This window comes from Zalophus californianus, chromosome 13 (genome assembly GCF_009762305.2).
Source record: "Zalophus californianus isolate mZalCal1 chromosome 13, mZalCal1.pri.v2, whole genome shotgun sequence".
NCBI classification, from domain to species: Eukaryota; Metazoa; Chordata; class Mammalia; order Carnivora; family Otariidae; genus Zalophus; species Zalophus californianus.
Genome location: NC_045607.1, coordinates 67,130,328 through 67,154,586, shown reverse-complemented (window position 1 = coordinate 67,154,586; position 24,259 = coordinate 67,130,328). Strand labels below are relative to the sequence as shown.

General features: G+C 44.9%; 2 protein-coding genes across 4 annotated transcripts; both read left to right on the top strand.

The window, feature by feature from the left end:
* Positions 1–11,179: 11,179 nt before the first annotated feature.
* LOC113934507 (cathepsin L1-like) lies at positions 11,180–14,852 on the top strand. Of its 2 annotated transcripts, none has more exons than XM_027615669.2 (8): positions 11,180–11,246; positions 11,648–11,783; positions 12,075–12,197; positions 12,297–12,443; positions 12,623–12,847; positions 13,318–13,480; positions 14,158–14,275; positions 14,753–14,852. In XM_027615669.2, the coding sequence occupies exons 2-8, from the start codon at positions 11,658–11,660 to the stop codon at positions 14,850–14,852; spliced, it is 1,002 nt and encodes a 333-aa protein (XP_027471470.2). In that variant the 5' UTR covers positions 11,180–11,246; positions 11,648–11,657. The 2 variants fall into 2 exon arrangements, 1 of the variants encoding a protein (XP_027471470.2); XR_004819534.1 differs by lacking the exon at positions 11,180–11,246 and adding an exon at positions 13,761–13,850 and having other exon boundaries at positions 11,658–11,783; positions 14,753–14,773.
* A 1,886-nt stretch (positions 14,853–16,738) lies between these two features.
* LOC113934731 (cathepsin L1-like) lies at positions 16,739–19,640 on the top strand. 2 transcript variants are annotated; one of them, XM_027616246.2, is made up of 5 exons: positions 16,739–17,040; positions 17,129–17,320; positions 17,789–17,951; positions 18,607–18,724; positions 19,202–19,640. In XM_027616246.2, the coding sequence occupies exons 1-5, from the start codon at positions 16,948–16,950 to the stop codon at positions 19,299–19,301; spliced, it is 666 nt and encodes a 221-aa protein (XP_027472047.1). In that variant the 5' UTR covers positions 16,739–16,947; the 3' UTR covers positions 19,302–19,640. The 2 variants fall into 2 exon arrangements, with proteins under 2 accessions (XP_027472047.1, XP_027472046.1); XM_027616245.2 differs by having other exon boundaries at positions 18,607–18,882.
* The last annotated feature ends 4,619 nt before the right edge of the window (positions 19,641–24,259 follow it).

Genomic DNA, 24,259 nt, shown 5'->3' with positions numbered 1-24,259 from the left:
AAAGGGCAGCACTGAGACTGAAGCTGTGGTCGCCTCACCGCTGTCTTGTGTCACTTCACTCTCTCCTGCTTCAAAGGGAGCGTCACAGGGGAGGGAAGCGGCACCAGGACGCTGGGGCCCAGAGCGCTGGTCTCTGGCAGGGTCTGTATGTAAATCCCAGAGAGGATCTGGTCCCGCATGGGTCCCGGAGCAGCCCTGCTCAGAACATGGAGGGCGGGGTGGTGGAGTCCGCGACGGTCTGGCCCCAGGGACCCTGGGTTCTGGTAGGGAAAGGAGCCATTCTCCCTAAGAAGGGAGCTGTGTTAACAGCTCAGTGTTAACAGGGGAAAGGGGCAGAGGGAGGATGCTGGGCAAAGAAAAGCAAAGGACTGCGAGAGTCTGTCCTGTCTTTGATGCGGGTGCCGGGATTGGCACATGTTCCGAAGGACGTGGCCACCTGGGCTCCCAAAATGTTGAAGCCATAATGGGAATCATTACAACCCAAATCTGAATTGCTTAAGGACCATGGAGCTCCCTGCCCCATCCTGGGAAAGACCATGGGGAGCATCCTGCGGGGCTTTTGGGGTCTTGAGAGCATGAACTCAGGTGAGGCTGGAAGTGTCTGGCAAAGTCCCATCCTGGGCAGCCAGCTCCGCCTCCTGCAGGAGGGAAGAAACCAGAACACGGCTCCCCTCCTGTTGCCACAGAGAGACTCAGGTGGCGCAAGGTCCTGGGAGCCACAAAGACAAGCCTCATGGGATCTTTTTCTTAGTGTTGCCGTAAGGTGCACTCGGGAACAGGCTCCTCATCCCCTCTGGGCGGTGCTGCCCGTGGTACAAAGCCCACTCCTGGGCTGCCCTGTGGTGCCCGAGGTCTCCATATGCACAGGAGCTTCCCAGGGACCGAAGCCTGTGTGGAGTGTGCTGGAGGCCATGTGGGGGTTCTGCTCAGCTCCAAATCTGGATGGCACATTTCGAAAATGAATCAAAACTGTTGGTGGAGATTCTGGTGGACAGTTTGCAGAAAGGGGTTTAATTATAACTATAGGATTCCCTGAAATGACAAAACCACATTTGGCCCCATCGATGTCCAGAGTCCACATGGGTCTTACAAAACCTTGACGGTATGACCCTAGAAAAGCCACTCCAAAGTGAATGGCTGACCTAGCTCTTCCTATATGCACAGCAGCGATGTGCCTGTCAGGCGGGAAATCTGAGAAGGTGGTCAGGAGATCTGAGCTTAAAGTGGAAAGCCTTAGTGAAAAGGAAAACGCTAGTTTCAGTTAGGAAGATGAAAACGGTCTGGGGACGGATAGTGGTGACAGTGCCCAGCGCTGTGCGTGTGCTCGCTGTCCCTGCACCGTGCAGGGCAATGTGGCTCAAATTAACAATTTTATATTCTATTTTGCTACAACTTTTTTAAGAAGAGAAAATATATAAAGCTGGAATGTAAAAATATCCAGGTAACAATAAAGCTTGCGGAGGAATGTGCCAGATTATCCATTGTGTTTAGAGCAACCAGCAAAGCAGGCTCCACAAAAGGGGGGACAGAAAAAAAGATTTTGTTTTGGAAGAATTTCATGTTTATTATTTCAAAAAATATTTTCTTTAAAGTGGTATCATAGGAAGAACAAGTAAGAATTGTGTTTGGCTTCTTTTCTCTTTTTCTTTCCTATACAGTCTTTCCCCCTCAGTTTCAATTCATTCGTGGGCTAGTCTTTCATATGCCGTAGTCTTTTCAGGACTTTGGATTCCTGAGGACTTAATCAGGCCAAACTTTGTGAGGAGTAATGCTGTCTGATTGATTATCCCCCAGATGTTTGCTGAACACCTATTATGAGTGCTTGCCCCCAGCTCACAACAGGGACACAGAGACAGGTGACCATGTGCCTGCTCACTCAGGCCGGTCACGGGGCTCAAGCCAACTGCCACCTGAAAAATTGGCTCCTGGGGGCTATTTTCAGAGTGTAGCTGTGCTTTGGGTGAGGTCAGACTTTATCTTTGCAACCAAAGGTCACACGCTGCTAAGAGGCTGGAGCCTCAAATCCCTCAGGCCCAGGACTCAGAAGCTTCCAGAGCTGGGCCAGGACACGGCCAGGTCCCGGCAGAACACCCAGGAGGATGGAGGGCCAGGGAGGAGCCCCTGAAAGGGGATTTTAAGGAGTAGTCAGCCCCCTCCCATGGCATCCCTGGAAATGTGCCTGTGGCGGAGCCAGACATTCCCCAGGGGACAGCCGCTAATCTTCCAGAACCCCCAGCCTCAGAGGCTGGCTGGTGGTGACTATAGGGCCAAGTCTCTGCTCCGAAAGGATGAGGAAGAGTGTGGGCGTGGGGAGGAGGGGCAGGAAAGAAGTTCCACAAGAATCTACAGCAGAGGTCCTCCGGGAAGGGGCTGTGATGTGCCCTCACCGTTGGGGCTGATGTTTGGCGAGGGGGGCCTGGCCTGGGGCCCAAGGCTGTGACTCCAGCCTGTGGGGCTCCTGCTGGGGGCACAGAGCAGGGTCTGAGGTCAGCTCTTGGTGGATAATGTGCGTTGTCCCCTGAAATCACAGAATTTTACAACTAAAAGAGTCTTACAAATGGTTTGCTTCAACTTCAGTCTTTGAGATCTGGAAACAAAGGGTTTAAGAGATTTAGACAAAACTATACCATCAATTATTAACAATTCACACTAAGTGTCACGGCATCTGACCATACTTGGGGGCCCGTTATTCTCCTGTGCTAAGTATTTATATAGTAATGTAGTGTGTGTGTATCAAGTTGTACACATTTATGTGTATATTGTGTAACTGTGTATGCATATGTGTGCATTTGTCTATAAATGTTTGTGTGTGTGTTCCAGTCAGAATGGCTAAAATTAACAAGTCAGGAAACGACAGATGTTGGCGGAGATGCGGCGAAAGGGGAACCCTCCTACACTGTTGGTGGGAATGCAAGCTGGTGCAGCCTCTCTAGAAAACAGTATGGAGGCTCCTCAAACAGTTGAAAATAGAGCTACCCTACGATCCAGTAATTGCACTGGGTATTTACCACAAAGATACAAATGTAGGGATCCGAAGGGGTACGTGCACCCCAAAGTTTATAGCAGCAAAGTCCACAATAGCCAAACTGTGGAAAGAGCCAAGATGTCCATCGACAGATGAATGGATAAAGAAGATGTGGTGTATATATACACAATGGAATATTATGCAGCCATCAAAAGGAATGAGATCTTGCCATTTGCTACGACGTGGATGGAACTGGAGGGTGTTATGCTGAGTGAAATAAGTCAATCAGAGAAAGACATGTATCATATGACCTCACTGATATGAGGAATTCTTAATCTCAGGAAACAAACTGAGTGTTGCTGGAGTGGTGGGGGGTGGGAGGGATGGGGTGGCTGGGTGATAGACACTGGGGAGGGTACGTGCTATGGTGAGCGCTGTGAATTGTGCAAGACTGCTGAATCACAGGTTGCATGGAGCCGGTGCTGATGAGCATCTTTCTGTCTTCCAAGAAGGGAAGACCAGTCACCCTCGAGCAAGGCTGATGCTGATTCCTATGAATCATGTGATTCTGTGACCAGTCCTCCCATGAGAAGCCTGGAATTTATTGCTGACAGTCTAGTGTGCTAAAAGTCAGCATCCGAAATCCTTCAGAGTCAACCCTCCCTGGAGCTCAGGAAATGACCCTCTTGGATTTGGGGGCAGTTTGATGTAATGAAAGTTTTTATTCTCTTCCGTTTTTTTCCTAGATGTTTTTGAATGTAACTTAAATCATATAAAGTGTACTTTATATCTTGCTTTTTTTTTACTTAATGTGTTATAACAGCAATAATTCAATGTTACTCAAAGCTCTTCAGAGTACAGTGCTAACAGCTGCATATTATGATGGTGTGGCCATGTCCCGATTCCCAACCCCGAGACACTCAGGCATTCTTGTCTATTAGAAATACAGCTGGGATAAATGCTTTCATGAACTTTTCTTCCTGTATTTTGGATTGGAGGTGAAACTTCTTTTTTTGTTGTTTTTTGGGTTTTGGTTCGTCAAATGACAATTAAAATCCAACGAGAGAAGCACTTCTTGCTGAGGGAAAAATTCCATTTGTATTGCTCTCTCTCTCTCTGGTTTTCATTTTTCCCAGAAAGAATTATTATATGAATAAACTGTTGACACACCTTCTAATACTTTTAATACAGTTTTTGCTACCTATAACAGATTTTATAATACCACTCTAAGCAAAACAGAAAGATTATTCTATCATCCCAACATCATGAGAGATGAAAATGATTAGTTAATAATTATAATTATTGATAGTTTAGAAAACTTTCAGCTTCAAAACTCATTCTTGGAAATGCCATGTGCATTTTTAGGATTGGTTTCAAATCTGGGGAACCCTCATCACGTTGTATATTTTTTCATATGTAAGCTGTAGGGTTTCCTGACATGTGGAAATTAGTGACTCATTTAGTAACTCATCAGAATACTCGTTGAATTGACAACACTATTAACCAGTCTATGGTGGTCCGAGTCCTTCTCTGTCTAGTTTGAGAGGCTGAGTTCCACTGCAGGATCCCTTCACTGAGGACGCAACCTCACTAGGGCTCTGGGCTGTTCTCTGTGGGAGGCTCCCCTGCCTCCCGGCTCAGGTTCCCCCTTCTCCAACGTCTTCACATCCCAACACCTGGGAGCCAGCCGTCCAGCCGGGACCCTGCCCACCTTGGCACTGGGAAACTACTGGGGGACCTTATCAGTCAACACAGGCTGTAGATAGTGAGGACCCCACTGAAGACCCTTCCATGTAGAGAACACCCAGCTGCAGGGCCCACATGCAGAACCGGTTATCTGGTGGAATGTTCTGGTTTGTGACTTTATCTGATTGCTTTCTCCTCATGACATCTAACTTATCTGGACATAAACTGGACAAAAGTGGACTTTAGGCTTGATGAGTTTCATTCATCATTTTGGTAGGAGTGCTGTCCTGAAACTAAGAAATAAAAATAAATTTTACTACTCTTTGCCTCCAAACTCTGGAGCCTGAAGCTCCCACACTTTGGGATTTTCAGGGAGTAGTAATATTTCATAAAGAGCACAGGGGACTGACACTTTGTTTTCCCAAGTAAGACCACTCAGAATACAGCAAGGGCTGCTTGCTGTTGTCACCAACAACACAAAACACGTTTTTGAAACATTGTAATGCCATGAAGAAGAGAAAGAGTAGATTTTGAAAATGAGGAGGGTTAGAGTCTTAGAATAATGGATATATCTTTCTATTGAATAATTTATCCTAAAAAAAAATCATCCAGTGATCCTTTTTTTCTCCAATTCACTAGACTAGTGACCAGACTGTTGTGGGCAGTGTGGCTGTCAAGTTTATTATTGTTTTGTTTGTTTATTATTATTATTGTTTATTATTGTTTGTTTGTCCAGACACTGTGTATAGAAATGCAGGGCAAAAGATGTCCATCGACAGATGAATGGATAAAGAAGATGTGGTATATATACACAATGGAATATTATGCATCAAAAGGAATGAGATCTTGCCATTTGCTACGACGTGGATGGAACTGGAGGGTGTTATGCTGAGTGAAATAAGTCAATCAGAGAAAGACATGTATCATATGACCTCACTGATATGAGGAATTCTTAATCTCAGGAAACAAACTGAGGGTTGCTGAGTGGTGGGGGGTGGGAGGGATGGGGTGGCTGGGTGATAGACATTGGGGAGGGTATGTGCTATGGTGAGCGCTGTGAATTGTGCAAGACTGTTGAATCACAGATCTGTACTTCTGAAACAAATAATGCAACATATGTTAAGAGAAAAGAAAAAGAAGAAGATAGCAGGAGGGGAAGAATGAAGGGGAGTAAGTCGGAGGGGGAGAGGAACCATGAGAGACAATGGACTCTGAAAAACAAACTGAGGGTTCTAGAGGGGAGGGGGGTGGGGGGATGGGTTAGCCTGGTGATGGGTATTAAAGAGGGCACAGTCTGCGTGGAGCACTGGGTGTTATGCACAAACAATGAATCATGGAACACTACATCAAGAACTAATGATGTAATGTATGGTGATTAACATAACAATAAAAAAAATTTAAAAAAAAATAAAGTGCACAGGTCAGTGGCAAAAAAAAAAAAAAAAAAGAAAAAAGAAATGCAGGGCAAGCCCACAGGCCCCTTTCCATGAAGTATTTCGTGGTCATGGGGATTCCATGCCCTGACACCTACCCTTGAGCATTCTAATAACACCATTTGGCACAACCAGGATCGCATTTGTGCCCAGACTGCTTGGATTCCTCTGAGCTCACTGAGCACTCCACTATGCAAATCATGGGCCATCAACTGAGAATGGTTCCCTTTGCAACAGGAGTGCACACAACTCAGATGGAAGAGAGTAGGGTGTGGGAATGGAGTTCCTCAGCCAGGACACAGGAACCCAAAGCTAAGCACACATGGCTGATGAGACAAAAATGTCTTAAACTGTTAGAGAAACTGTAGCATTTTCTTTTTATGTTTGTCAACCTTCATCAGGTTAGCAGCTGAGTAAGACTTGAACTTAAGGTGATTCCGCTGGAATTACAGGAATGGACTAAAGAGAAGCTATAACCTTAATTTCCCACATTCCAGCAACCCTATACATTTCCTTTCACTTTCTGGGAAATAATGAGTCCCTTTCATCTTCGACTATGACTAACCCTGGCCTTGGGTGTAATTACTATCCATACTATCGAGAACTGTCATATACCTGTATTATTCTTAAAATAAATCTGACTTGGAGCCACTTGTGCCAAATTCAGCCTCTTTCATTCTTTAAGAAGACTCTTCTCCCTCCCATGGCTGTGCAAGGGCCCTGGGGTCTTATGAGCAGTCTGTGTTTGCTAGTCTTGGTCATTTCAAATACGTGACCTTCACGTCTCCTTGCCAAAGGCTGGGCTGGGAATCTTCCAGAGCCCACCAGCCACGCATGAGTATAGGCATCAGTGTAAGCAGGATGTTCCCCTCAGAGGGACCTCCTGCCCCTCTCCCTGTGTTAGGGAGACACTTTTCCCCTCTTCCCCTCATTCCACTAGACAAAGGAAACTTATTCCTGCATGCAATGACCTTATGTGAGGTTTTCAGATTGGGCCCTAGGATTAGGAAATCTTTTTCTCTCTCTTCAAAGCTTGGTTTCCAGGACCCTCCTGGATTCAGGAATTCTAATTGGGATGTCAAGTGCCGAACAGTGACTCTCTCTTCTTGCATTCCTATTGTTAAAATTCTGATGGTCTATGAGACAAGCACGTCCCTGGCTGTAGAGGGTACCTGTCCCTAGAAAAGAAATACAAATAAGAAATGAACACTGACATTTCAGAAAATCTCACTCCCCTTGCCTCACATATGACACAGGTCTGCAGGTGGCTACGGGGCCCCTTTGGCATCGGATACAGTCTCCCCACAGTCCTGCAACCCCGCCCCAGGACCTGCTCTAGAAGAAATAACTCAAGCATGGGGGTCTTCTGCTGGGGCAGAGGGTGGTGGTTCCTGCAGGGAGAAGAGAAGATCTACCCAGAAGTCAGTGCACAGTCACAGAACACAGGAAGAACTTTCCAGAAATGTTTAAATGGACATAGTGGCAAAAGGTTAGAGAATGTACCTAGGGTAATGACTGTGGGGGGCCGGGGGGGGAGGGTGGTCCCTTGGTTCTTGTCCCTAGGACTGTGGCATGAAGCATTAACTATTGTCCTCACCAATTCTCTTTAATGATCTTTACTGATGGCCAGCCTTCAATCCCGGGTCTGGTCTGGCCCAGCCCTGCGTGCTGCCTTGTTTGGAGTAACAGCTCCTGAGAGCAAACCCTGTCTCCCTGCTGACCAGCCGGGGAAGCTGCCAGACTTCTCCCAACATCAGTTCATTCATCTGGAACATGGGATAAAGGATATTATGGTGATCAAAGGTCACCACCCAAAGCAGAGTGTTGGTGAGTGAGCCATACATCCCAGTTGTCTACTGATTTCAAGAAGCCACAAAGAAGTAGAGCAGAATTTTGGACACATTTTTTCCCCTTTTTTGCTCATCTGTACTTTCTAAGTTTTTCATAATGATTAATTGTTTTGTTTTTTAACAAAAAAAGAAAAGAGAAGGAAAAAAAACAGAAGGAACTGAAGACAAAGAAACGGAAAAAAATTGCTGGAAGGACAATGGCCAAGGACCCTCTGAGAATCCACGAAAACAGTTGCTACCATGTTGTGCATGAAAGCTCTAACGGGAGGAGACAACCTAGGGCAACGATGCATTATTGTCCCATCCCCAAGAACATGACATGGGACTATGTGACATTGTTGCTCATGAGCCAGGTAACTGGTTTGGTTAATTGTTCCATTTGTTAATTAAACATTCACACACTCTGTATTTTTACAACAAACCACTGCCTTCTCCACTAGAGTGTGAATAGGTCAGGATCTAGAAACTGAAAGTTTAAGGCAACTGTTCACTCATGTTTGCTGGCAAGTCCAGTTTGCCAGGACCGACTGGAGAATGAATCCACTAGACATCTACAAAGTCATTTTTGACTTGCCTATTATGTTTCTGAGATACTAGAGAAAATGGGGAAGAACACCAGTTTCCCAGATGGATCACCCATGAGCAAGTTTCACCAAGGCAAGGCCGGGACTCAGTGGTGCATTTTGCCCAAAAATCTGCCCACAGATGACCAATTTCAGTGCATCATGCACACTTGGGGACTCAACAAGCAGGGAAACACAGAGCATAAAGCCATGATGATGGAAGCTGGTTTGGTTGAGAGACTCCAAGATCACCTTAGTCCTTGACTCTCCATCCAACCTTGAGCACAGAGCACACCTGAGGCAGCATGTTGGAACGGCTCCCACTGAGTATCTGTGGTCTCGTGTTCGAAATCCTCTGTCCATCTCTGCTGGGTCCTGTGACCTCAGGTGCTCGGCCCTCCCCAGACCCAAAGGGCTTGTTATCTGTCCTATTACGTTTGGATTGTCTGATATTCTAAAACCACAAGTGATACATTTTAAGATATGATCCAACAAGGGTGTTTTGATAAGAGCTCTCTTAAATTCCAGAACATCATTAAGAATAATAATAGTAGCTTCATGTTAGGGACTGTATACTAACCACTATATAATTTATCCTCTATAATCCTTACAGTACCCCTTAGAAATGGGCATTTTTAATTCCCTTTGACAGGTGAGAATATAGACCCTACAAGGTGAAGTGTCTTGCCAAAGTTACATGACTGTTGAGAGGCAGAATCAAAATTTGAACGAAAAACTATGTTGTCTTAAAATCAGTGGCCTGACTTAGTAAATATTTCTCTGTGTACCCTGTGTCTTGCCTGCCAAGCATCATGTTCACCACTTACCCGACATATGATTGGCCTAAATAAATATTTGTTCAATGAATAAACACTATCTCCCCTGCAGACCTAGGGAATGGAGGCATAATTTTGGAATGACAGATCATTTACATTGTATTTCATTGTTTTGTATTTCGTTGAAATATTAGGTCCAGTTGCCTCTGGGCCCAAGGAGTCCAGCCAACTCTGTAGCTCCTACAAAAGTGGGGATGCCTTGTTGCATTGCAGAAGTACTTTGTGTCAAAACTTCTGTAAGATTTCTTTTTTCTTTCTTTAATACTCTTGAGCCTAGATTCATCAGCTCAAGTTGTTATAAATCTGGAAAATTCTGAATTAAGTAGAAAACATGTTTCTCAAGCGGGAAAATGTTTTTCAAGAGGGAAAAACTAACTCTAGCCTCAAATGGAAATTTCTTGCCCCAAATATTACTTTCTTTAAAAAATATGACTAGCTTTGTTCTAATGTCATCCATGGATTATTGGTGACTTTCTAGAAAGGTTTTTGAATGTTTCTATTACCCACTCAGGACAGAACTGCTGAAGCACTAGGGAGCGTAAATGAGGTGGTCAGAGGGAGGAGGGTGATGGCAGGGGGAAGGCTCAGCAGGTCTGTGTCAGTGTGAGGAGAAGGCCCCACCCACATGCCCCAGGCCGGAGGGGGAAGCAGGGCCTGTCCCTCAGACCTCATGTCACTGGGAGAAAAGATTTGACCTTCCTCCCACAGTTGAGATTCAGTATTAATCATGTTGAAAGTACAGATGCATTTCTGTCCCTTATCCACCCAACTGCCCCCAAAAACAGAAGCCCCAAGTAATGTTGGCTCGCCCTGATACTAGGAGTCAGTTCAGTCAAATGTGTTCTCAGCTTCAATTCTGCTGAAAAATGTTAGCACATTCCCCGACTAGTGACAATGCCTCCGGTTTGTGTTCCTTAAATTTTTAATTATATAAATTGATATTTGTCTATTTTGTATGTTTTCCTCCATTTAAGATATTTTCACAAACTGTCATTTAAATCCTGACATTAAATGTAAATTAAAGTAATAATCATTGAAGTAAAGGCAAGTAAGACAAATTTCTTAAATTAAATCTGAAGAAAAGCACATTGGATACCGAGGAACATAATAATCCATAACGCAGAGAGTCGGGAGGAAAAAGCAGTTTCTACATTCTGCCTTTTTTCCTTTTATTAAGCCAGATTTCTCTGTAAATAACACGTTTCTGTCATTTTTGAGAAAGGCTTGAGAGGGAAGAAGAATGAGGAAGTCAGGGCAGGAGCATTACAAAATGCCAAACCTTCCCTGGACACCCCTCCCCCTAGTCCCTTTCCTTGAAAGCACTTGAGCCTTGCCCAGCGCATCCCCTGTTTGGGGACTTGCCAGTCCTTTCCAGAGACATCCCATCCTGAAACAGCGATAACCCATTCCCCCGCGGGCTCTGCTTCCTCCACCTGCCCCACCTTCGCTCAGAATAAACAGGAGCCACCACTAGGCTAGATAATCCTGTTCTCAGCCCTCGGGGAGATTTTCACCAAAGACTTTGGGACTAAAGGATACACAGGGTGACCCTGGAAACCCACTTGGGGCTCCCTGTGAGCTTCCTTTCGTGAACCGCCTGCCAACACATAAACTCCTGCTAATTAGTTGATCCGGGTCCCTAGGGAGGGACTGGATTCCCTCCTCAGTCCTGTCCGTGGTCCCCCAGCTCGCCTCTTGCGGGTCCACTGAGGCAGGCTTGTTCAGCTGTCCCCAGCTTCGCGGAGCTCCAGGGCACAGAGACCCCGCCCACAGGCTGGCTCAGCCACTCGCAGCCTGAACAGGCGTTGGGGGCGGGGCTGACCGGACCGGATCCGGACCCTAAAAAGGCGGCTTCGATCCACTGCCAGGCCTTCTGGACCGCAGGACACCCTGCGCAGCTGCACCGGCCACAGGTGGTCTTCTTGTGCCGAGCCTGAGCCGGGGGCCGCCGCGGAAGCAGCGCGGCCGCCTGCCTTGGGGGTCAGGGGTTCGGGGCTCCCAGGAGGCGCTGTCCCTGCGCTTGACCCCTCCAGACAGGGCAGCCTGATTCCCCTGACGCCTCGCTGCCAGGGCCCGCCCCTCCCTGTGCCAAGATGCAAGTCCCCCGGAAGAGGGTCGCAGGGCGGGGAGCAGGGCAGCGGGCCCCCTGCACATGCCACACCCTCAGCCTTCCTCCACCGCCCGGTGGAAACCCTGGGGAGGATAAAGTCCATGTCTGTACTCCACCTTAGTGGCTCTAACATCGCGGAAGAAAGAAGCATGGCTTTTCAGGTGGTTTGGCCTAATCAGAAACTCATGTGTTTTCCCTTCCTAGGTTTTGGAACATGCATCCTTCTCTCTTCCTGGCTGCCCTTTGCTTGGGAATAACCACAGCTGCTCCACAACCCGACCAGAGCTTAGATGCGCACTGGTCCCGGTGGAAGGCGGCGCACGGGAAGCTATATGACGAGGTTGGTAACAGCTGAGCTGTCCAGTGAGGCCCCCAGGGAATGTTCTATGCTGGTGGGAGTTCACAGCAGAGAGTAGCTGCTCCAGGCCGCTCTAACCAAGGCAGTAAGCAAGGCACCGTGACTGCACGACGGTGGGGGCCTATGTCCTGCTGCGCGGTTGCTGGAGAGCAGCTCCCGGAGCGTCAGCCCAGCCCTGGTCAAGGTTTCCCCTCCTCTCTGTCAGCACATCCATTTGGTGCAGGTGAGTTGGCTTTAAAATAGAAATAAAGATGATAGTTTGTTTTTCTGCAGAATGAAGAAGGATGGAGGAGAGCAGTGTGGGCGAAGAATATGAAAATGATTGAACGGCACAATCAGGAATACAGTCAAGGGAAACACAGCTTCACGATGGCGATGAACGCCTTTGGTGACCTGGTGAGTGTGGCAGGATTGCTGAATGTTTCATGCGTCCTTCCTCAGTACTTTACCAAAAAATCTCATGCTTGTCAACATTCTATTTCCTTTCCCTTGAAGACCAGTGAAGAATTCAGGCAGGTGATGAATGGCCTTAAAATCCAGACGCGCAAGGAGGGGAATGTGTTCCAAGCACCTCCCTTTGCTGAGACCCCCTCCTCTGTGGACTGGAGAGAGAAAGGCTACGTAACCCCTGTGAAGGATCAGGTGAGACAGTATTCAGCAGGTCACCCTCGGGAGTAAAGGTGAAGGGAATCCACGTCCTTGCTGTGGTCGGCTGAGAAACGTGTGCAGCTCACGAGGTTTTAAAAGAGTTTTCAGATCTGTGGGTGCTGTCAAATCTTGATATTTGTTTTGTAGACTTGGGTTTTTTAATTTGGTTTCAGGGTCTGTGTGGTTCTTGTTGGGCCTTTAGTGCAGCGGGTGCCCTCGAAGGACAGATGTTCCGGAAAACTAGCAAACTTGTGTCACTGAGTGAGCAGAACCTGGTGGACTGCTCCTGGTCTCAAGGCAACGAGGGCTGCCGTGGTGGCCTGATGGATTATGCCTTCCAGTATGTGAAGGACAACGGAGGCCTGGACTCGGAGGAATCCTATCCATACTGTGCACAGGTTAGTGCTCCTTACCTGTCCTTCCAGCTCTGCTTTTTGGAGTTGAACACATTCAAAGAAAACAGATACCATATTTAATATTCACAGTTAATATTCACAACTGTCGATTCTACACTTGCAAACTGTCAGGACTGTCATTAAACTATATTAGCCGGGCACAGTTCTCTGCCTCGATGGTTACCATATAACTGTTCCTATTTCTATGTTATGTGGCCATATATGTATATACCATTCTATATACAGTACAAATTTCTCCAGAATGAAAAACTTCTTATGGACAGGTAGACTGAGAGTGTCTCATGAAATACCAGCTAATGTTTCGATTTCAAAACAACCACTAGCATTTCAGCTCCTGGGATGCTTCTTAACGAACTTGACTTGGGAATCATTTAGCTGCAAACTGTCTTGAACTCATATTCCCCAGGAGGTGGATGGTAGTGCTCAAGTCTCTTCCCCTTTTCCTTTGAAAGGACGGATCCTGCAAATACAAGCCTGAACAATCTGTCGCCAATGACACTGGCTTCACGGACATCCATCAGGATGAGGAGTCCCTTATGGTGGCGGTGGCAACTGTGGGGCCCATCTCTGCTGCGATCGATGCAAGCCTGGATTCCTTCCAGTTCTATCATAAGGGTAAGCATCTGTCTACATACAAATTTAGGCAGAAAAATGGGAAAACTACCATTACATACAGTAAGATTGACTCTGGTGTGTAGAAGTCAATGTAGAATTTTGGAGGGTGTAGATTTAACATAGTTGTCTTTTCTGCACATGTAATTTTTGTGCCTGTTGTTTCCATCAGCCATGACTTGACCAGTATCCCTGTGATTTTAAGTACGTCATAAATATATTTAAATGGCTACATAATTCAACTGGTATACCTTAATTTACTTTACTTTTTTCTAACTGTTAGACCTTGAAACGTTCCAAAGAATTTTACTACTGTTTTTGAAACTGGAAAGAACCTCTTGGCTCAAGTAATTTTGCGTTCTGTGCTGTTTCTGTAAGTTGACATGATCAAAGTCGAATCACAAGGTGTCAGTGAGTGCTCTTTTATGTTTCTTGACAAGTTGTTTACAAAAGAGATTGTACCAATTTGTCTTTCAGCTGGTATTAGATGAGGGCCTAAATCCGTAGCCTAGCTAAAAAATAAAAATAAATAAAAATAAAAAAACTAATTTTTAAATCTTATCTGGGGTTATGTCATTTAACTGAATTTTGAAATGCCTCCCTGACTGTGGTTGATAGGCTGGGTTACTATCACGTGTTCCCAGAGATCTTCACCCCAGCACTGAATTTCTCTTCTCCAGGCATTTATTATGATCCAAACTGCAGCAGTGAAGACCTGGATCACGGTATTCTGGTGGTTGGCTATGACTCTCAAGGAGAAGAACCCGAGAACCAAAAATACTGGATTGTCAAGAACAGGTATAAAAAGCCAAGAATACTTATCTTTAAAGTTGAAAAGGGAATCCTTTTTGGAATCAGTGTTTGGAGGCAGGCCCCCCAACTCTTGAGCACACTTCTGAAATCCCAGCAGTGTTTACCCCACTTAGGGGGAACACAGACATATTTACCTGATGACCACAGTAAGATACCGTCTCAAGCTTGCTAGGGTCCTGAGATAGTTTTGGTACCATTGCATTTCTAAATTGGAAATGTTTTCCTATTTCAGAAACACATCTGACCCTAAGCATTTTATGGTCTCTCATTTTGTAGTCTGTGAAGGGTCTGTGGGTAGAATTCTGTGCTGGGTTACAACTCAAACATGAACAGGAACGGCCTCTACGGATTCTTCCAGAATCTGTCCTGGCCTCTGGTGCAGTGCTCAGTATCAGGTGTGATTGTTCATAGGGATAAATGTGTTTATTCCTCTAATAAATGTCAAACGCTGTCTTCTTCCAGCTGGGGCACGGACTGGGGCATGCAGGGCTACATACTGATGGCCAAAGACCGGGACAACCACTGTGGAATCGCCACCTCAGCCAGTTTTCCCACTGTGTGAGCTGAAGGTATAAAGAAGACCTTGACTGGGGACAGAATATGCAGAAGAGGAATTTTATCTTACAACTGATCATACTTCATTGTGTGAGATAAAACACTCGAACCACTGGAGATCCAACTTGTGATCGGATTCTGTGACTTCTTTAATTGCTGCATTGAACAGCTTTGTGTGATTGACTTGTCCAAGAACTTTTGAATTTTTATATCTTATACTGATGTATAAAGTTTCACCTTTTAAAATAAAACCGTTTCAAAGTAGAAGTGGGGGAAGTTTTTAATATATTAACTTCTTATAGAATCAGGCTGTTAAATAATAAGGGACCAAGTAAATTACAAAGATCTAATTGGTTTAACAAAGGATTCATGAATCAGGCAACTTCCCATTTATCTAGCAAGTAGAGGAGAACTCCAAGACCTACGGAAAAAGAAAGGTTTGTAATGGTAGGGAGAGGGAGCGGAGAAAGGGAAATTATTAGCAAAGAATCTGTTGTTTTAGGTAAGGTCGCTTTCCTTAGGAGGACAGAAAGGGCCTGTCAGTACATGGCCTAGTGCTGACCAGGACATTCCCATTATCACTGGGTAAATGTCAGATTTCAGCTGGGAGGCGGTTGAAACTGCGGTTAGCTTAGGTATTAGGTCTTGGTTTACTGACTTGGGACCTTTACCTAAGTGATGCCATCTTGGGCCTGTGGTTTTATTTTTGACAGGGCTCCAAAGACATAACAATGTGCCAGTGGTCCATTAGGAGAATACTGGATGTCCTCTGGTTCTTGTAGTTATGAACATGCACATCTTATATCAGCTGCCCTTTGGCTGTGTCTGACCCAACCCTGGAATGAAGCAAAATGGGACCAACGATCTATAGGGACAAAGGTACATTATCTTAACAAGGAAAAGACTTCACATTTTCGAAAAGTGAACATGCATACATAGGATTTCAATAATAGAGAAATGCATTAGAGATGATGGTCGTTTGACCCCAGATGGCTACAACCCAGTGGAGCTATAGGACGGATGTCCCAGAGCCAGTTTTGGGTGCATCTTCCTCACCTGCTAGTGAGGGCCACATGGCTACTTTGTAGATGAGAAAGGACCAGACACAGTGGATTGGTGTGTCTTGGGCCCAAAAAAGGATGAAGGGTAAGCCCCCAGACATGAGTCCAGGCTTCAAAAACAGAACTGGGGCCTGAGAGGTAGCAGACAGGTGAGGGCATCGAGAGTGCCCAGCTCTTTGGTCAAACACCAAAGTTTCTGGAACTTGCTGTGAAGTCCCTGTGTAGAAGTGATTAATAATTACAATCAGCGGACTTGGTTTAAATAAAGATTTCTCTCAATAATGTAGGTGGGCATGTGGGAGAGGGGTGGGAAATTCTCCTCCACCCTCTTAGGATCTCTGGCCTGACCCAGGAATTAGACTGACATAAGGTAAATTCACAGGAAAAAAGCACACAAGTTTAATTCAGTTTTTATATGCATCTGGGAGCCTTCACGAGAGAAGGAAGACCCAAAGAAGTGACCAGAGCTGGAAGCTCCTATACATTCTAGACAGAGAAAGGATAAGTTTGTAGAGAAATGACAGGACAAAGGGCAGTAAGTTGTGGGGAAGGACGAGGTGATACCTGTGGGGGCAGGAGGCGGAAGGAAGGGAAGATCAGGGTTATTTGGGAAGTGTGTTTGCACAGATGCGGCTGGGTGTGCACTCCCGGCCTCTGGTGATCAGGATGTTCTCTTGCTGGTTCCTTTCTCAGGGGAGAACCCCTTTCTCGGGGGAAATGTTATGACCTGCTTTCGGAAAGGGGATGTCAGAGAGCCGTTTCTACCTCTGCTGCTTCTCATGTGCCCTCAGCTGAAAATAACCGGTATGCCAACGCGGCATATTCTGGGGGAGCGTGTCCGGAACCCCTCCAGCCTCACCGATCAGTTAAAGGTCTTAGGAGCAAACCTGGGATTTCCGGGGAAGAAGGAATTCTGCCTCAAGGCTGTGGCAAAGGGTGTGTGTGTGTGTGTGTGTCTGTGTGTGTCTGTGTGTCTGTGTGTCTGTGTGGGTTAGGGGGCTTGAATCCTATTGGCTCTGTGTCTCTGGAGAATTCAGACTGATGCACAGACCCATCTTGGAGACCTGCCCACCATCTCCCACTTTCCTGCATATCTTTCTCAGTCCTGTTTCCCTTCTTTGCAGAAAAAGGCAGGTGATTAGATTTCACTACATTTTTAGTTTCATTCCAGTTTAGACTCAGAGCTTTATAATGGTCAGTGTGCTTCTGGTTGGGCTTTTAGTGCAGCTGGTGCCTTCGAAGGACGGATGTTCCGGAAAACTGGCAAACTCGTGTCACTGAGCAGAACCTGCTGGACTGCTTTTTGTCTCAAGGCAACGAGGGCTGCCATGGTGGCCTGATGGATTATGCCTTCCAGCATGTTCGGAACAACGGAGGCCTGGACTCAGAGGAATCTGATCCATATTGTGCACAGGTAAGTGGAGCTCCTCACCTGTTATCATTCTAGCTCTGCTCTCAGAGTTGCATGCTTTTGAAGAAAACAGATACCATATTTAATATTTGCATTTTAAATGGTGGACTCTACAGCAGGAAGCTGTCAGAACTCTCGTTAAACTATATTAGCCGGGCACGGTTCTCTGCCTAGATGGTTACCACGGGGCTGTTTTTATTTCTATGCTACAGGGAGACATGCACAGCGTTCTATAGAGCATACAGATTTCTCCCGAGGGAAAACATTCTTAAGGACACGTAGACCCAGAATAATTCATTGAATGCACACAAGGTAGTTTTTCAGTTTCAAAACAACCACCAGCATTTCAGCTCCTGGGATGCGTTACGACAAATTTGGCTTGGAAATCCCTTACCTGTAAGCTGTCTTGAACTCATGTTCCCCAGGAGGTGGATGGTAGCAATCAAGTCTCTTCCCCTTTCCCTTTGAAAGGACGGATCCTGCGAATACATGCCCGACTCTTCTGCTGCCAACGTCACTGGCCTCGTGAACATCCCTCAGCAGGTGGCGTCCCTTCTGGTGGCCGTGGCAGCTGTGGGGCCCGTCTCTGCTGCTGTCCGCGCAAGCCTGGATCCCTTCCGGTTCTATAAAGAAGGTAAGCATTTGTCTATGTAGAGATACAGGTAGGAAAATTGGAAACCACGCTAACATACAGCAAGTGTGACACTTTGGTATGCAGAATTCAATGTAGAATTTGGGGGGGTGGTGTGGATTTAACATAGTTGTTCATCCTGTACGCGTAATATTTCTGCCCGCTCTTTCCGCTTGCCATGACTTGACCCAAATTCCCATGATTTTAAACACATTATAAATATATTTAAATGGCTACATAATTTGATTGGTATAGCTCGCTTTACTTTTTTCCAATTGTTAGACCTTGAAAAATTTTAAAGAATGTTACTACTGAACTTAACACTGGAAAGAAGCCCTTGGCCCAAGTAATTTTATGTTCTCTGCTGTTTCCCTAGGCTCACATCCCTTAAGGAGAATCATAAGGTTGTGGCAGGTGTTTTTTTATGCCACTTGACTATTGTTTACAAATGAGATTATGACAATTGGTATTTCTGCTAGCATTAGATGAGGGCCTAAACCTCTAGTCTAGCTAAACAAAACCACCTGACTTTTAAATCTTATCTGGATTTATATCACAACTGAATTTTGATACGTCTCCCTTACCGTGGTTGATAGGCTGGGTTACTATCACATGTCACGTGGGAGCCCTCACCCCAATATTGGATTTTACTTTCCAGGCATTTATTATGATCCAAACTGCAGCAGTGAAGACCTGGATCACGGTACTCTGGTGGTTGGCTATGACTCTCAAGGAGAAGAACCCGAGAACCAAAAATACTGGAATGTCAAGAACAGGTATAAAAGCCAAGAATACTTATCTTGGAAATCGCAAAGGATTTGGAATCAGTGTTTGGAGACAAGTCGCCCAACCCTTGAGCACACTTCTGAAATCCCAGAAGTGTTTACCCCACTTGGTTGGAGCACAGACACGTTCACGTGGTGACCACAGTAAGGTACTATCTCAAGCTTGCTAAGGTCCTGCGATAGTTTTGGTACCGTTGCATTTCTAAATTGCATTTTTTTTTTAAATTTCCGAAACACATCTGGCCCCAAGAGTTTCCTTTTCCTGCTTACGCTGCAGTTTTGTGAAAGGTCTGGGATAGAAGTATTGTGTGCTGGGTTAGAACTCAAACATGGACAGGAACGGCCTCTCCGGATTCTTCCGGAATCTGTGCTGGCCTCTGGTGCTCTGCTCAGTACCAGGTGTGATTGTTCATGAAGAGAAATGTGTTGGATTGTTTGTAATAATTGGCAAACGCCGTCTTCTTCCAGCTGGGGCACGGACCGGGGCACGCAGGGCTACATGCTGTTGGCCAAGGACCGGGACAACCAGTGTGGAATCGCCACCATGGCCCGCTTTCCTGTCGTGTGAGCTGAGGATGCAAAGAAGGCCTTGATTGGGGACAGAATGTCTGGAAAACGAATTTTATTTTAAAGCTGACCACACCTTACTGTGTGGCTGAAACACTTGAATCACTGAAGATCGCACTTATGATTTGATTCCGTGACTTTCACACTGGAGACATCGCTACCTCCTTACTCCCTGCTCTAATCAGCGTTGTGTGAGTCACCTGCTTCATGACTTCTGAATTTTCATGCTTTCAAAGGTTGCAGAAAGTTTCACCTTTTAAAATATGGGGCGCCTGTGTGGCTCAGTCAGTTAAGCATCTGCCTTTGGCTCAGGTCACGATCTCTGGGTCTTGGGATTGAGTCCGTGTCAGGCTCCCTGCTCTGCAGGGAGTCTGCTTCTCTCTCTCTCTTCCTCTGCCCCTCCCCACCAATCTTTCTTTCTCTCTCAAATAAATAAATAAAATATTTTTAAAAATAAATAAATAATAAATAAAATTTACTTGCATATGCTGAGGTGTGATTCTTTCTGTTTTCTTAAGATTTTATCTATTTGTGAGAGAGAGAGAGAGGGAGAGAGTATGAATGGGGGAGGGGCAGAGGGAGAAGCAGACTCCCCACTGAGCAGGGAGCCTGATGCAGGGCTCCATCCCAGGGCCCTGAGATCATGACCTGAGCTGAAGTCAGATGCTTAACCCACTGAGCTACGCAGGTGTCCCTCTTTCTGTTTTTAATACACAAACTTCTTTATAGTTAAAAACGTAATGGTTTGTAGGGAGGAAGAAATCATCTTATTTCCTCCAAAATTCTTCCAACTGGTTTAAGAATTTAATTGACATGAGACAGATTAACGGGAGGAAAAAAACCCCACAAAGTTTCATTACACAGGCACAGAGGCCCAAAGAAATTACCAAGGCAGGCAGAGTTGTTTTGTTTGTTGTGGCAGATGTTATAAATTTTAAACAAAGACAATAATCTGTGAGAAATTGACAGGATAGAGAAAACAGACGTGTGAGAGCTTTAAATCACAGGAATTCTAAGTGGAATTTGGGCTGAGGTTGTAGATTAGTAAAAAAGCCACAAGGTTTGTTTCCACAGCTTTCTGAGCTTTGAAGTCCCATCTGTGTAGCTAAGGATGTCTTTTTACTTCGTAGTACAGGGAGGGTACCTCTCATACGGGAGACTCGTTTCCTGCTTTCGGGGGACAGAGGACAGTCTGGGTGTCCTCGCACCAGCTGTTTCCCAAGTAGCTTCGATTCCAGATAATCAATGTACCACTGTGGCACATTTTGGGGTGTCCTCCCTGGACCCCACAGTTTCTTTCTCTAAAACTCTTCTGGAAGTTTTATAGACTACTAGCTGAGCTGGCGGCTGTAGAGAGAGAAATCCCGTTAGTAAATGAGTGGTCGGAAATCTGCAAACAGTGAAGAGAGCACAGATTAGAATAAGGGTGAGTAAAAGGGGTACAGGCTTCCAGTTATGGAGAATAAGTCACAGGAATAAAAGGCACAGCATAAGGAATATCACCGATGGTGTCAGCGTGTTGCGCTTGTACCGTGAGAGACTGACAGACAAGAGCTACCCCTGTGGTGAGCATGGCTTACTGTATGGGGTTGGCAAATTACTGTGTTGTGCACCTGAAACTAATGTAACATTGGGTGTCATCTATACTCAAAACATTTGTGGGGGGAAGCATGAGGATGAATAAACAGAAAAGAACACATTTCCCCACACCTCGTGAAACCAGTCCCACAACCCTCGAAATTGACCAACCCAATCAAATGTCTGTGTTTCAGTCATCTGTTGGAAAATATTAGTCCTTTTTTTAAAAAACAGATTTAAGTTAGATATTATGTGTCTCACGGGTTTACCCAAAAGCAACATTTTTCACTGATGATTGGGCAAGCGCCCCTGCTGGGAAGACCCTGTCCCTAGGACGTGATGATTTGGGGATTGGGATTCCCGTGGAGGCTGAGCTGTTACCTTCTGACTGGAGTATTCTCAAAGCTAGCATAGTGGCCCTGAACTTTGTTCCATTACCAGGGAGAGTTTTAGGATTGCCTTTTCTAATTCACAATCTCTGAAACTTGGGAATAAGATCCTTAATGCTGAAAAGAACTTGGAATTCTGATGTATCAGCAGATTTTCTATGATTTTTCAACATGCATGTTTGTGTGGCACCATTTTATGAACAGGTGTAATATGGTGGGCATTGAGAGTGGAGTGCTCGGTCCCAGAGGAGTCAGGTATCCAAGTCCATACAGTCGTGATGGACTTGGGCGGGACCACTTCAGGTGGGACCCCTTTCTATGCTTTTGCTGCCATATGAAATAAAAAGACCAGTGTGGTTTATAGACAAGGTTAGGTTGGAACCTGTGATTTTCAAAGTCTGGAGTGTTCCATGACCTTTGCCATTGCTAGTGTTAATGTCCTTACATCTCCATTTTTCTTGCGGTCCTGTCAGTCCGTGAAAGCAGAACAAGTTGCAAAATAGCTGATGTAAGAGGCTTGTGGTTTTGCTCTGGCGGCTAGAAAGTTTAGTTTAGTCACCCAGCCACGTTAAGCCCAGATTTTTGGTCCACATTTGTGGGTGGCCTGCCTTTGGTCAATACAGTTTCTTCCTCTGAAACTTTCCTGGGGGTTTCACACATTCAAAGTTGAGCTGATAGATTGTTTCATCTCCTTGAACCAGTCTCTTAGTTCTGACAGTGGGTCAGTTCAATCAAATTCACTTCAGGAGGAGGTGATGCAGCTGTGTTCTCAAAGTCAGGCCTCTGCTTCAAATGATAGGTAATAAGAGGCAAATCAGGGGCACCTGGGTGGCATCCTACTCAGTTGAGCATCCTGCTCAGTTTTGGCTCAGGTCATGATCTCAGGGTCCTAGAATGGAGCCCCATGTCAGCCTCTATGCTCAGCAGGGAGTCTGCTTGAGATGCTCCCTCTCCCTCTGCCCCTCCCCCCGCTTGCTGTCTCTGTCTCTCTCTCTAAAATAAATGAATAAATCTTTAAAAAAAAAAGAGTCAATCCTATGGCAATAAAAGCAAAATAATGGTTAATGATTGGCTCAAATTAGAAACCAGTTTCTGAGTTCTGAGGGTAGCCAGTCGAGAGAATTTTTAGATGTTGCTCTTAAAGCGTCTTTAGACAGAGGAAGAGTAGGTAATGGCAGTCTGACAGATTTTCTTGGCTTGTAATTTAAGTGTCCCTGGTGATTTTCTTTGTAAGATTGATTGATTGATTGATTGATTGATTGATTGATTGATTTGAGAGACAGAGAAACCACAAGCAGGGGGAGAGGCAGAAACAGAGGGAGACGGAGAAGCTGACTCCCTGCTGAGCTGGGAGCTGGACATGGGACTCGATTCCAGGACCTGGAGATCATGACCTGAGCCAAAGGAAGATGCTTAACCATCTGAACGACCCAGGCACCCCTCCCTGGTGATATTTTGAGTGGCCCAGAGAGAAACAGGGACGAAGATTGTCTATACATGAGCTGTTGTGGTGATTTCTCTGAAGTGTCCATCAAGTTGTGCATATGCAATTTGCAGGGCTTCAGGAAAAAGGGTACTTTTAGTGATCCAGTGATTCCAAGCCAAAAGGGTGGGAAAAAGTGGAAAACATTAGTTTGGAGAATTGTAGCCAGGCTTTGGGGGAAACTAGAAGAAATTAGGATTTCGTCCCGTTTATAGTGAACTCTGTTAGAATCTAATATCCACAAGGTTGTGTTATTGAAACATAATTTTTCTTTCTATAATCACCCCCATTTTTACCAAGGACAGCCAAATTAAGACTAATTTATTTGTGAAATAGAGTTGTTGTTGTTGTTTTTGTTTTTTTTAACTTGGCCTGATTATCAAATTGCTGTAAGTCATAGCTTAAGAGAAAAGTTTCCTAGGATTCCTTACTAATTAAAGCTCCCAAACATCTGTTTTCTTTATCCTGTTAATTCATCATGAATTTCTGTCTCTTTGTCTACAGTGTATAAAAGCCACCTGCCTTGCTTATAGACTCAGATACAAGTTTTGGGCTGTTTTTCCAAGGGGCTTTATTGGCTCCATAAAGTCTACCTGAGTTCCTTAAAGCATCTAGTCCTATCTGAGTCTGTGCATGTCTCCTCTCGAATATGACATTTCAGTCAAAGCCTTGGTAATATAACCAGTGTTTCCAATTGTGTCCTGTTACAAGGAGAGCAGATTCTTATTAAATTTATGCAAATAAACATATCGTCATGAAAATATAAGAATACTCCCTGAAAGTTTTAAAATTCTGGACAGACCAGGTAGGGAGGAAAAGATAAATGTTTCAGTTTGTTCACAAAGGTATATAAAGGTATATTTTGTCCAACTGCTTTAAGTTATAGCTGAAAAGAAAATAGCTTCTTTATACTGGAAAAAAGCATTTAATAAATCAGTGTCTCAAAAATTTTATAAAAATTATAATCATCCTCTATTCATTGAGTTCCAAATGATTAATTCTTGTTTTGCTTGAATCCAAATTAGCTCCAGAAATTCTAACCCAGTTCAGTTTTATGCTCTTAAGGTTATCAGAAACCTATATTCAAGAGTTCTTTCCATCAGTCTTACTGTAGATGAAGCACATTTGCAGAAAGCTTTGTAAAAGCATCTGAGTAAACCTATAACTTCCTGTAAATTATAAAAGACTTAAAAACGGCCATGCTTAAAGACCTGATGAGAGATCATTACAATGTAATTTACAAGGAAATTGGTTATTTCTATGACACACAACAGTTCAAGGTAGTAATATATCAGGACATAACAGATTTCTAGGAGTTTCATACAATTTCTAGAACACTCATTTTAATAACATATTTCTATATAAATATAATCTAAGAGTGCTTAGTACCATTTATTTGACACTGCTTCCTATGTAACCTAACATAACAAATAAGCCTTAGTAGTGTAATATCTTCTTTTTTTTATAAAGTGACCAAATCTCTTGGAAATGTTGCACGGATCCTCTGGA